The sequence below is a fragment of the Hesperophylax consimilis genome, chromosome 7 (assembly GCF_061612785.1).
Source record: "Hesperophylax consimilis isolate HC1 chromosome 7, BYU_Hcon_1.0, whole genome shotgun sequence".
Classification (NCBI taxonomy): domain Eukaryota; kingdom Metazoa; phylum Arthropoda; class Insecta; order Trichoptera; family Limnephilidae; genus Hesperophylax; species Hesperophylax consimilis.
Genome location: NC_142842.1, coordinates 39,724,417 through 39,738,779, shown reverse-complemented (window position 1 = coordinate 39,738,779; position 14,363 = coordinate 39,724,417). Strand labels below are relative to the sequence as shown.

General features: G+C 33.7%; 1 protein-coding gene across 4 annotated transcripts; it reads left to right on the top strand.

Moving 5' to 3' along the window:
* Positions 1 to 1,544: 1,544 nt before the first annotated feature.
* On the top strand, positions 1,545 to 13,592 carry LOC149422751 (uncharacterized). 4 transcript variants are annotated; one of them, XM_089633943.1, is made up of 6 exons: positions 1,732 to 1,807; positions 1,906 to 2,390; positions 3,388 to 3,561; positions 5,296 to 5,389; positions 6,967 to 7,060; positions 10,013 to 13,592. In XM_089633943.1, exons 1-6 carry the CDS (start codon positions 1,792 to 1,794, stop codon positions 10,047 to 10,049), a joined length of 900 nt encoding a protein of 299 aa, XP_089490069.1. In that variant the 5' UTR covers positions 1,732 to 1,791; the 3' UTR covers positions 10,050 to 13,592. The 4 variants fall into 4 exon arrangements, with proteins under 4 accessions (XP_089490071.1, XP_089490069.1, XP_089490070.1 ...); XM_089633945.1 differs by lacking the exons at positions 1,732 to 1,807; positions 6,967 to 7,060 and adding an exon at positions 1,545 to 1,699; XM_089633944.1 differs by lacking the exon at positions 6,967 to 7,060 and having other exon boundaries at positions 3,406 to 3,561.
* The last annotated feature ends 771 nt before the right edge of the window (positions 13,593 to 14,363 follow it).

The window sequence follows — 14,363 nt, the reverse complement described above, 5'->3', positions numbered from 1 at the left end:
GCGCTGCTAACAGTATAGAATATTCAAAGCATTAATATAAACTTCACCATTTGACATATAGAAGCAAGCAAAAAGCAAATGGAAAGAAAGAAAGATGATACACGATCGTGTGTAAATTTTAACGATATTGAAATACACCATGATTATACATACATCACTACGTATTATACACTATGATTTCAGGTTAAAAGTTTAAAAAACCCCAACATTAAAAGTTTGATTCATTTTATACTGGGCAATTAATTATAATCTGATTAATTATATTTACAATCGCCTCCCCAATGACTGGCCATGAAATGCACCAAGACGAGATCTCGTTCACGTATATAAGTATTTGTAAAAATATATCCTATTCATTGATGTATTATATTCTCTATTGTGCTATTATCATGTTGTGGCTTACGTTCAGGGAGGTAATGAAGTTTCAGAAAAATGTTGTTTTCTTAACCTTAGGCTGACTTTAGATACGTGAGTTTTTTTCCCATAAGTCGTTCACTTATGTGGACTTATGGCAAAATTCCCAATGTAAACGACACTAAAGTCTCTTAACATAATTTACAGCAAGTTACAGAGGTCAAAGAGCTGTAAGTTTTTGACGTCCGCGCGAACTTCCAGCCTTCTCACAGGTTACGAAATCAGTTTGATAGGTTGAGACGCTTACCGTAAGAAATAGTACCTAACCGCGCCATTGAACCGAAATGTCCAAAATTAAAAGACAGGTTTTCGTAGGATTTTATTCCTATAAAAACTAGTTTTATTCATTATGTGAACTAAAATCTGATTAGGATAAGTTGAAAAGTAACTCCCGAAAATGATATAAAAAATAACACTAGATACAAGATAAACAAGCACTACGAAAACAAATTTAAACGGAAAGAAAATTTTCTAATTTCAAAAAGCGAAGAGATATTGTTTATTTTTCAGGCGGAAAAAGCTTTCTGAAAATGAGCATCCTTATTTTTAACTATCGGTCCAATCTTTTCTAATCTCAACGTTTCTGTTTATAACATTACTCATTTGAATTCGAAGTCGATTGCTGTCATTTGGATGAAATAGAACTCCATTCAATTTCGTCGTTGAAACAGAATAAAAGCGCTTGGAAAATTGTTTATTTTAAACCAACTAAAGAACAACTTATTCCAACACTTTATTTGGGCCTTTTCGTCTTTATTGACAAAATTACGGGTTTAGCGGTTGTTGTGAGCACTTACGTAAGTTAAACTTCCGTGAGCATTAATCATAAATGAATGGCATTAATTATCATGAGTTAGACGCATATGTAAACGCTCCAGTGAGTAACTTATCAAAAACTTACGTAAGTCGTAAATTTGGTAAATATTCGGTATCGCTGGTCTATGAGTGTAAAGCCAGCCTTACAAAAAAGTTATACAAAGATTTTTCGGTTCCGACTTTGGCTGATACAAGATTTTTGCTCCTCTTTAGCTCTTTTTCGAGTAACGTCTGGCCTCTAAAAATCTCGAGTTGGCAACATGGCAACACTGCTGAGCAGATATTCGAAGTGTCAGTGTCAAAAGGCGCGCACGGTTAGTACAGTTTCGTATACATGCCTACCTGTTGATAATTATCTTCCGAGAAATCTTTCAGCTGACTGATAACTGTCACGTCTAATAAATATGTTGTCAATAATAATTGTCCAATTGACATTTTTATATTGATCGGCCAATCGAAATTCATTTAGGTAAGCGTTTTATTTTTCCATGTTGTGTTGTGTGTACTCGATATTTGTGTATTACATGTTCGTTTATTGCATGCTGCTACTCTGTTCTGAGGATGGATTCCAAATCAGGTTTGCAAATTCTGTCAGTATTAACGTAGCGGTTAGCGAGCGGTAGTGTCTGTCGCTAATGGACGTCGCCCAATACCAATATATCGTTTGTTTTCCAGGAACGTCATCGGCGAACAAGTCTCCCTTGTGGGGTATTCGGTTTCGCCATTGGCTGGGTGGTGTGTTAGTTGATATGCGTCGTAAAAGTCCTGTCCAACAGTGGGTAGACTCGATCCCTCGGCAGGACCAGAAGCCGGTGGTCCGAGCCACTTCTCAAGACGACATCAGTGTGACTTCGGAGACAGTGAACCAACTGGTCTCTCCCGTCAAAAGTGTAAGCGTTGAGAGTAGCAGTGCTCCGCTTTGTCTGAACAAGCGGGACAAGTTTCTGTCCAGTGGAAGTAACGAGGACAGTGATGTGTTTGAGATGGGGACCAGTGCCCGCACGGAGGCGTGTGAGCCAAAGTTGGACCTGTACTCCAGTTCAGTGGACAGCACTCTGGTGAAACGGACCAAGCCTCCCTTCTTCAGGGATAGGTCCATCAACTCGGAAGGAAATAGCCCCCGCCATAAAAATGCCCTGTTCAGAGATTCATCCCTACAGGTAATTTGTAATTTGCCAAACTTTTACAATTATTAATTTTAAACTTTTTTATCATGACATCAGTTTGTTCTAAGAAATATTACTGGTAATATTTGGATGATTAATAGCTGCATTTTTGTGAAAAGTCATTTGAATTATATATTCAGAATCCTTTTAAAACCTTACTTAAATTTTAGAAGATGATAATATCCCATGTACGAACCAAATTACCTTTGAGAAAAATAAGTATTTATACTTTTTTCCAGGACTGACAAATTGAAAAAGGTTATATAAAGTTAACCTTCAGTATATCTGCTCATTAGAACACTTTTTTGCAGTTTTATCTCTCAATTTAAGATTATTATATTTCATCCGCCCTGTACATCTTTTATTTGAACTGAGTTAATTCAGGTCAAGTTAGTAAATTAAGTTAAGTTTTGGGTAGCCATTTCCTTCGTAATGATTATTTGGTGAAACAACCCAGGGCTCTTCAAGTGTTACTTCACAAAGGAGGCATTATTAGTTGGGTTAATTAAGTGATTTTTCTATTCCATTATTAAAGTTTCTTCAATTAGTAAACGGTAATTCAAAGTTTTATACATTTCTCTCACCTAACAATATTACGATAAAATGAATTAAAACAGGTCGTATAATAATGTAGCAGTACTAAGACTTGCACCACAGACCTTGAAGTGTGTAACATGATTTCGCCGAATCTGTCCCACTTTTGCAGGATTCTTGCAAAATGTTATATAAATGTGATTTCATTACATTCAAACCAGGCTTCAAATTAACATGTTTAATTTATTTATGAAAAAAAATTATTTAAAAACATCTGTGTAACTGGAAAATTTTGCATGGCCTATATTCGGTAGTAGCATCTCTTTAATATGTAATTTGCAGAAAAAAATACATTTCCAATATGGTCAGTACCTAACTATTCAATCCGGATTTGTATATTTCAATGTGAGTATGCTTATAATAATTAGTTGTGTTATGTTGTTGTATGTGTGTTTAGCGTGGTGTGTCCTTTCAGTCAGAGGGGGCCACCAGCCGGGCATCCAGTGTGGAGAGCTTGCTGGAGTCGCGGAGAGTGGACGCGGAGGCTGTGCTGCGAGGAGTCGGCTTCGGACCCAGCCCGGCCCGCCAGCAGCTCGCCCGGATACCTGATAGATTTCTGAAACCTTCGCAGGTAACTTTTCTTTCAAAAAGTGCAATCACAGCCACCAAACAGTTTCAGCCAACAGAATTGGGAAAATGTTACAATTTTGAACCTCTAGTGTGCCAAGAAATATTTATTGACAACCCACAACCTGTGTAAATAGTCGGAGCAACTACTTTTATACGATAAAGTAATCAATCGTTCTCAAGTTTTCTTTTGTCTTCAATATATTTCCCTAAAATTACCGTACTCTGCTTACTTCTTAATATGTACGCATAAATTATTTCATTATCGTTTCAACTTACGTAATTACTATACGAAACAAATATTTGCATCAGGGGAGATTGTAAAATGTGCATTAAAGTTTTTTTTTTTCAATCAAAGTTGAAAATTTCCCCTCATTTTGACACCATGTTTTATCTTGCTAGGATGATGTGATGTGTCGTGTGCCGAAATTTTCTGCTTCAATGACAGTTTTACACTTTGAGTATGCTCGCTGTTTTTTCTGCTTCAATGACAGTTTTACACTTTGAGTATGCTCGCTGTTTTTTCTGCTTCAATGACAGTTTTACACTTTGAGTATGCTCGCTGTTTTTTCTGCTTCAATGACAGTTTTACACTTTGAGTATGCTCGCTGTTTTTTCTGCTTCAATGACAGTTTTACACTTTGAGTATGCTCGCTGTTTTTTCTCCTTCAATGACAGTTTTACACTTTGAGTATGCTCGCTGTTTTTTCTGCTTCAATGACAGTTTTACACTTTGAGTATGCTCGCTGTTTTTTCTGCTTCAATGACAGTTTTACACTTTGAGTATGCTCGCTGTTTTTTCTGCTTCAATGACAGTTTTACACTTTGAGTATGCTCGCTGTTTTTTCTGCTTCAATGACAGTTTTACACTTTGAGTATGCTCGCTGTTTTTTCTGCTTCAATGACAGTTTTACACTTTGAGTATGCTCGCTGTTTTTTCTGCTTCAATGACAGTTTTACACTTTGAGTATGCTCGCTATTTTTTCTGCTTCAATGACAGTTTTACACTTTGAGTATGCTCGCTGTTTTTTCTGCTTCAATGACAGTTTTACACTTTGAGTATGCTCGCTGATTTTTCAAGAATTTTCAAGAAGATGAAGGTTACAACCTAGCGCAAAATGGTAAAATCTATATTATGAGGGGTTTTTTTATCAAATTCAAATACATTCTATGAATTTATGCCTATTAAAGCTACATCATATGAATGGGGCTTTCCAGCTTGACATATTTTGATAATCTAAAATATTTTCCCAGAAGGTATTGAGTAGCAGATACCTATAGTGAGTGGTTAAAGCGGATGTCATGCGGAATTGATGTAGATTCACTCAATCCTCTATGTTATGTTGCATACGTAATGGGGATCATGGAACTCCTAGAAGTGTCTGAGAGAAAATCAAGCATCAAACTGGGACAGTATTTGAAATGTGTAATGGGTACACACAGACTTTTATAAAAATGTATGGGTATTTTTGGATAATGATGAAAGTGGATTAAATCATTAAGTCATTCTTTCATATCGTAATACATCTGGTATCCCTACATAAATTAGAGGGGAGATGGTATTTTTAATTGGGATAACTGCCGTAGATGTGCAGTTTTTCTTTATATTTGATTGAGACCAGTTTGCCATTCCCTTGTATAATATAATATTATTTATATTAGTAACGATACATATATATATATATTTGTTTTTTGCCTCAATATTTCTATTAAGTTAATTAATTGCATGTTCTTACAGGTGAAAGGAGTGAACACGGAACAGTTTATAAAAGAAGAACAAAAATCTATGAAATTGCATGAATGCGGAGTATTTGGATATCGAGGACTAACAGGTAATTGCTTTCATTTATCCAATGGGTTCACGGCCACTTGTCCAACAAATTCTTCAAATTCGGTTACATTGGTACCATTGCATTGCATTGGTATTGGACTTCTGAGCACATCTGAGATGTGAACGCTACTTTCAACTCCTTAAGCAACTTCAACTTCAACTTACCTTTTTATTCAAATAGTCAACTTTCAAATTCGAAGATACCGTTCGTTTCAACATGGTTTCATTCACAATCATTCTAAATATTGCCAAAAGAAATATCCTTAAGTGCTTTCTGTATTTTCTTCTCAAGGAGTTGTTTTATAATTTTGGATAGAAAATACACCTTATTTTCAACCTTCATGTTTCTGATACAATGCACTCAGTGGGTAGTAGATTTTTAAGGATATTTTGTACATAGTGAAAGTGTCATGATTACTTCTAAGGGTGCGTATGAACAGGACAAAGAGAGTCATGAATTACGGGAAAGGAACAAAGCAACCGCAAGCGGCATTTCACGCCATATGTGGTTGCTTCGTTCCTTTTCCATAATTCGCTGCTTGTTTTGTCCTGTTTATCTGCGGCATAATATACAGACTTTGTACGAGTGTTCAAATTGTACCTTTTTTCAAGCATTTTTCATTTTTCATGCAACGTAAAACTAATCTTCTTATTTGAGAACCTTGTTATAATTATTATTGTAATGCCTTGTTATAATAATAATTAAACAGTGCAGTTTAGTGTCATTTCACTACAAGTGCACTTTTACTATAACAAACTTAAAAATTTATGCTTGTATTTAACTGTGTTTTTTCTTTTTAAAGTTAAAATAAAGTTATATACTAACATATATTTAAATTTTCCTAATATGTACTGTGAAACTCTCTTAAGTAATTTTCCAAGAGTAATTTCTCCAAAAAAAGTAGGATCCAAGTTTGGTAATTTTTTTAAATCAAGTGTTTTCCTAGTATTATACACATATTTAGTAATTAGTATTATGTATTTTAAAATTTCATAAGTAAAATGAATTAAATATATTTTATTGTTTCCGGCTAGAAGGCCCCAGAAAATAATCTGTCTGTATGTTTACTGAATTTTTTATTATTTGTGGTAGAAAGAGGGTTGGTTTACCCACTTTCCAAGTCTCCTGTAATTTGCTTCAACAAAGTCGTACATTTTATGATATATTAAAAAAAGGTTCATTTCAGGTACCTATGTTTTGAAGCTAGTTTCGGTTTATGTTGGTTTTACTGCTGAACTCCTAAAATAATGTCTTAACTGGAACTAAAAAGGGACATTTTTCGGGTAGATTTCACCACTAATTTTCATTTGTAAAGAATTCATTGCCGAACTTTTAAAAATTCTTAGGCGGGAATCAGTTTTGCCATAAATATTGTGTATTTTGCAGTTTTTTGTATGCAATTTCAAGGAATGGTTAAACAAAACTTCTTAAGTGGGAACTTCTGATGCGAGTTTTACTGTATATTTTAGGATTATCAGTTTAGGTTGAATGCACGAAGGATGGGTGACCACTGATCAGTGAATAAGCCAGGTGACTAACATAACTAACACTATATATTATGTATTGCTACTAACCAGACAATTGTACGGCAGTATGCCGCTTCATGAAGAGCCCCGATCAGCAGCGACCACGGGCCTGCTCTGGCCCTGTTCTCCCCGTGGTCACCGTGCAGTAAGAAACTCATTATAACTCTTTGTGATGCTTTCTATTGTACCATGCTTTAACTTTGTATTAAATCCTTATTTTGAAATACATTATTTTCTTATTTTAATATTTTTATTTGTTTTAAATTTAGTGTTGCAATATTTAGTTATTGCGTATTATGTAAGTAGGTAATTTTTTTTTGTAAAGTTTTAATGTTTTAACTTTGTGTAGTCGGCATGAGCGAAGAGTTGATTTTTTTTTTTAATGTACTTAGTAAAAGTTACTCCTTATCTGTATTGTATAATTACATTAGAAGGGAAGGCATAAGCCTAAAGCAATCCAAGTGGGAATTTCTTCCGACCGCTATTGTGTGATGTTTAATATTTTCATGTCTTCTCTAGCCCTGGGTGTCTAGCACGGTCGATCGATAAAACCCTGTCAATAAGATGTTGATTAAAACTTTCATATATGTAATACAGTCACCATATGATTTCGACAATCGGTAGACAAAAGCTGCCGCTCTTAGAGCCGCCTCCAAGTTGTCGGTTAACTGTCAATATACACAACTTTTTGAATAATGTCATTCGTTGCGCGAAATAACTGGCTTATTAATGAATGGAGGTGAACTATCGCAGCTCTTAGAATTGAAAAAAATGTATTCGCAATCCATAGACTTAATTAATTTATCTAAGACGCGATCAATTGATTCCGTTCAAGCTTGGAGAAATGTTGTTCAAATATCACTGGTTATGACTAAAGACCTCATTAGATAATTAGCTCCCTTTTCAGTTTCAAAACACCAGTGTTGCCATTGTATAACGATTTCTTATTTATTTCATGTCAATATTGGTTTGGCTATCGACAGCACAACATCGATATAAAATCATCAGAAGTTGATCTTATCGATACAATATTGTTAAGTTATCAATTTGATCGTGCTAGACCCCCAGAACACCTGTTACTGTTAAATGCATCTTCGTTCGTCAGCTGTTTAATTTTCCATGTCAATATGCACGTATTCGACATTATGAGAATTGAAGACACAATTTTCGTATCTATCCTAGCATGTATATTATAATAGTGGTCTGTAGTAGACACAATGATAATAATATCCCAATTCAGATGGATTCCTACCAATCAATAATGTAAACAATCTGTAAACCAGTATAATAAATAAAATCAGGGGAATTAATTCTTTCATTGATTCAGTAACTCCTTTCAGAATTGTTGTGTTTTACATTTTATCGAATCCAAAATAAAACACTGACTTTTCTTTTGCATCAGGTTTTAGAGGCGCTTGACTAGTATGTAGATAATATATAGTTACTGCTTTATTGTAAGTGTCACAACTTGTATGTGGTCTACTCTAGACATGTGCATAATCTAGGCTACATTAAAGTACTGCTTGGGTTTTACATACACCTTTTCCAAATCAGATGCAGACAGCAACTTTCCTTTTATTTTGTATGTCAAGTGTACAAATTTCTTCTTTAGGGGGTGGGTACAAGAGGTAGGGTGATTCGTCAAAACCTTGTACCTGTTTTGAAGGCGAAGCAAAATTTTAAAGATTTGTATAAAAAATCAAAGCCATGCTTCCACTCTACCACAGACACTCTTCTTGTATACATGTATAGATTATTTATGTTATTTGATTTTTGGGCTAATCAGCCACATTATGCTTCTTCCTCTTTCTTTATTCAACGCTTTGGACAGTCTGGTATTGTCAATCATTAGGGCGTCATCATCTTCAATGTGATGATGCTTTCAACCAATTACTTGAGCCAGCATTTTGGTCAGTCTGGCAGTGTCAATCATTAGGAAGTCATCATCTTCAATGTGAAGATGCTTTCAACCAATTCTTTACGATTGATCATTTCAAATTATTTTGATTATGTCCGTCATAAGTTTTATATATTTATATGTAATAGAAATAATTTTAAAAATGCCATCGTGACTAGCTGAAGTGATAAATATTAAATGTTTTGAATAGCCTTTTGCAATAACGTGATAATATCCTTATCTGCCATCAGCTGTTAAAGGCATAGCACTGGGGGCTCCGTTGTAACCACTCTTCTTCTCTGTGACATCTTTGCATGTATTATAGGTAACTAAAATAGAGGTCACAAGGAAGCATCAGCAGGTTGTTTTGTTTCTCAGCTGTATTCAAATTCTTATGATTACATAATATGGTTTATTTTTAACTGTGTTTTTGTGCATGTTTTTATCAGTAATTATAATTACAAACATGTAGGGCCGTAGTAATAAATCTGTTTTTAATTTTAAACAACTGACAAACAACCATTTTCTTTGGTAAACGGTTGTTTATCAGTTGAATCAAATTTAAAAACGTTTATTATAAAGGCTGGTATACTTTATTTATTATCTTTTAAAAAATTATGATCAAATGTAATCTACAGAGACAATCCTTTACATAATGTCAACAATGTCCATATATTGAGCAAATAATCTGCTATAGAATTAAATGATTTATGTATTCTACTTCTACCATATCATATAAACTTTCATTTAACATTTTAAATGCGCTTCTCATAAAACCGATTGAAGAAGTTGGATGTTGCAATGAACCATTTAATTAATATGGCATTGATGCGCACATATCCCAATGCACATATATTTATTGCACATACATTTTTGACTATAGACGACGTAGCATTGTGTACTACAGCCCTTCCCAGGGATGGCCCTGAACCTAACTTCGCCTGGTGCTGCAAAAACCTCGAAGGCATGGCATTGGGTGTTAGATTATTATCAGCACTTTGGCTCCTTGGCAAGTTGGCTCCCGGAGCGGATTGCTTCAACTGCGCCTGCACAGGACTGGACACAGGATTGGGAGAGGCTGGTTTGAGGAGAACCTTTGACCTCTCCAACTGGTCTCTTAACACAGCATGCCAAAAGATGACATTTGTTAAGAAATTACCCACCTACCTAATTTAGTAAGAATATTTTGTGTATTTCCAGGTCACCCACACGTTCCACCTTCCTCGATAGTAGCTAAGATCATGGAACGCATCAGCAGCAGTGAGGAGATCCCGGACCCTCGCTTCTTCCACTCCTCGGGCCCGGCCGCTCCTCCACAAAGTGATATTGATACCTTCTGAATTGCCATTACACTAATGTTACCCAAACACGTTTACTTCTTTAGTCATTTTATTTTACAATAATTAGGTAATACACTTACTAAATTATAATTTGCCATACGATAAGTATAATATTTATGAATGTTACTAAAATGTATTTAAGAATATTAATGTCAAATGCTCCGAATGAAACTACGCCAACTCCATTATCCGTTATTCCACTCTTATTAAAATGCCAAATCTTCTCATTACTAGCAGGTAACCAACCCGTCCTAAGACATTATCAGAACCAAAAGGTAACATATCACTGTTATTTGCATATCAGGGGAATTTCATCTACTCTGATGTAATGCATCTATCAATTTTCTATTTACAAAAAGCACTCCAACTATATCGCCACCAAGCTGGGCATTTGTAGAGTTATGACTAATTCTACGCTAATGAATAATCTCTATGTGATGATAATGCAATATTAATTTCGCTCTCTTTGAAGTTATTTGCACTAGTAAAAGATGCACGAATACCCAATCCTACTACCAAATTTTCCAGTTTGTTTTTATTTTATTTTTTAACTCTACGGATATCATTTCCCTTGGGGCCCTCTGATCTGTGAGGATGTCCTGTAGTGAATATACATAATATTTTATCTTTATGTTACATTTTACGATTTGTGTCTGTTTTACAAGCGTTTAGTGCACACTATTAATAATCGATGTAGATAATCAGATTTTATTTCTATTTATTCCTTAGGACATTTACCCCCTTCAGACAGAATTGCAGTAACGATATTCTTACCTTACTTTCCTATTTTAATAATTGTACAGTTGACCGTGAATTTATTGAGCTGGAACTATGATCTGAATTTATTGATAATGCTGTTTGACAGATTAAATTATAAATTTTATTACTTAAACATCGATTTACAGTTTTATCGTTACAATAATTATGAAACTAGTATTAGAACTAGCCGCCCGCAATAAGGTATATGTAAAATTTATTATTCTGTTTGTTTTTTTTTATCTAATAATAATATATGTGTAAATTCCTCAGAGGCACAATTTATTATAATCATTATAAGAAATGAATATATATGTAGTCACATTTGTTTACAAGTGTGAAGCAGATTCCGTGATAAATATAATGTAATGTATAAAGTAAATAATATTCATAGATAAATATAGTGGAGGTATGCAATATGAACATAGTTCAACATTCCTGTCTAATGCGTTATATAATCATGTTTCTTGACTTCACTGGCCAGTGGCTTGATAAAAACAAAATTTATGGTTTTTCCAAAATTTGATGTGGCACTTTAGAGCACTAAAAATGGTCAGCAGGCCAAGAGAATGAGGTGAGATTGTCACGCTCCTGTTTGTAAGCCGAGCTCCAGGTGTGGCCGTATAAAAACATGCATAAAATATTATATATTTCCTCCACTAAGAAGAAGAGTGTGCAATGTTCATGGCCACACTACGAATGAGAATGACTAGTCTGAAGTATCGACTATATCTATACATATATACATACATTGTAAAGAATGCACTTTCCATTTTACTGTATACATATAGAGTCCCCTTTGTGTAATTCATAGTGAATTAATAGTAAAATTTCAAGTACACTGATTAGCAGTCAATTATTAAAATAAGATATTAAAGAATAAGCTATGAATATATTTTGAAATTATCCTATTTACTTTGTAGGTTTTGAATTTTTCGGGGTGTATTATAAAATGTTGTGAATTTATCTATCTATTTTATAACTGTCTTAAAGACTTTGTCTCAATCTTTATCTTTATATATTCATATTATACTATATTATATACCTATCTCTAATCTATATATAACTTTCAGGGTACATTCCTTTCTAGTGGTCCAAGAATCCCTTGCCAAAATATATACTTATTATCTTTAACTATTTCTCTAATTTGTATGTAAATAGATATCCCTTCTGTGATGACGCCCTAGCATTTTTTCCTTTTGTGTAAAAAACTAGACATTCCTTCCGACATCTGCCTTTATATAAGACATGTAATCCTTTCCTTCTGTTTTGTATGATTCTCCGACAATCTACGTTTTGTATAAAAATCTAAACATTCCTAAATTAAAGAAATAAGACATTCCCCTCTATTGGTAATTTACATGTAACACATGTACAATGTGGGAAAGTCTATATATACATATGTATATTGTTTGCATTCCCAATTTTGCATTGTGTAATAGAAATTCCACCCTTTTGTACTTGTGTAAGTGTAAATTCATTCCTTTTGTGTTTTACTGAAACTACTTTTCTAGAAATATCTTTGCATTGTGTTTGTATGACTATGTATTCATTCTTTCCTTACATTTAAATGTTTTTTAAAAATTAAACTAGATATTGTGAGATAATGGAGTGGTTGAATCAGGTTGCTTTTATTCTGGCACAATATTAATTAGTACATTATTTTTTAAATAACAAATGTATTCAGTTATTATTATCTCTGAACTCTCCAAATATGTACGTAGGTAGGTACAGGTAAATCAGAGCGCACATTTGATTGTAACATTTCAAGGGCTTAATGTCAAATAACATTATCTACGAAAAGAAATACCAATAATTATTATTGTTGCTATGTTTTTGTATAAATGAGGTTTTTTGATTTTAATCCCTCGATGATTGGTATGTTCTTTGTAGATAACATTGCTTGACCTCAAGCTCTAGAATTGCTTGCATGTTTTTGTTGTAGATAACGTTGTTTGACATTAAGCTCTGGATTTGTGCCCGCCGATAGTGCTTCAAATTGGTTTGAAATAGTTTGGAACATCCGCCACAGTCCCCCCTTCCCCGCAGTAGTCTTATGATACATTACACCACTATACAAGCATCTCTTTTAAATGATTCTACTGTACATATTAGGCCGATACCAATTTATGGATCTAATGTGTGTTTATTATTTCTTGTCTGATTTTAATACCGGATTTTTAAGTTAATTATTTATGAATAAGGTATGACCTTCGCAGTACAATGTATAAAAATTGGAGTTTTATGTGGGTTATTTCTTAATTTTTATTTGTGTTGTCCTTAAATGTGTGGAAAAATATTTGGAATATTCAATAATGGGCATTATTTTAAAGAAGATAAATTCTCTTGGGTCATTTTGCATAAAATGTAATTATAAAGGGTAATTTTTTGACATTATCAGAAGGTATGCAATCTTTCTAAAGTAATAACTTATTCTGTCACTCTGTTGTGTTATATTTCAATTATGTGTGACGTCTAACCGACAAATTTATATTTATCAAGCTTGAGCTCAATGATAATTTAATCCCGTGACTTAAAGTCGTCGAAATAAAGTTCTTTAGATTCTTTAAAAATTTAATTAAAATCAAATTTAATAATATAATTATTAAGTTCTGCAAGTATATTTTTTGGCTACTTAGCAATTGGCTACTTAGCCAATTGCTACCTAGAATCCGTCTGGAATCCGTCTGTCTGGAATCAGACTTTGCCCTTAGGGCGCACCAAAACTAAAATAGTTTGTCTGAAGCGTGTCTGAAGCGTGTCTGAAGCCAGACATCCACTACTATACCTTCTCACGGGCATGGGTTTAGTTTAGTTTAGGTGTGTTGTTTCTTAACGTAGGCGGGTAGCTGGGGAACGGAATTCAAAGAAATAGTATTTTTCGGAATGACTTGTAATAAATGTTTAAAGAACAAAATACACAATACATATCAGAATGCATTATTGTAAATGAACAAGGGGACTCACCCACTGACCGACCTTTGCTTAATAATATATGTTTATACTGTTGTCAAGGGGGTTAAACTTAAACCCTTACATATAGAAAGAAAGGGCCTTAGATTAAATTTATTTGAAATCAATAAAAGAACCAATGACCCTAATATTACTTTAATTAATAAAGTAAGAAAAATTATTTATTCCCTTCTTCTAAGTATGTTCACAAAACCTAAACAATATAACACCTTTAAATAAATTAATAGCAGCCACATCATTATTAAACAATTAAGATAACATTAATGTGGGGAAAACAGACTTCAAAATACCCCCACAGAATATGAAATCTATCGTCACAATTATTTTATTAGTTAATCGTTTTAACCGGTAATAAATCATTTTACATTGGGAGGGGGTAAAATAGAATCATATAAATAAGTTGTATAAACATGGTTAAAACCACAGTTTGAAAATGGCCTTGAAAGCCGAAACAGCTGTAACAATAACAAAAACCAAAAAAT

Excerpts from the sequence above, each read along its gene's own strand:
- LOC149422751 (XM_089633942.1), top strand. Across the intron at positions 3,562-5,295 it reads GATTTCTGAAACCTTCGCAG|GTGAAAGGAGTGAACACGGA; the intron begins GTAACTTTTCTT and ends ATGTTCTTACAG. Across the intron at positions 5,390-10,012 it reads TGGATATCGAGGACTAACAG|GTCACCCACACGTTCCACCT; the intron begins GTAATTGCTTTC and ends GTGTATTTCCAG.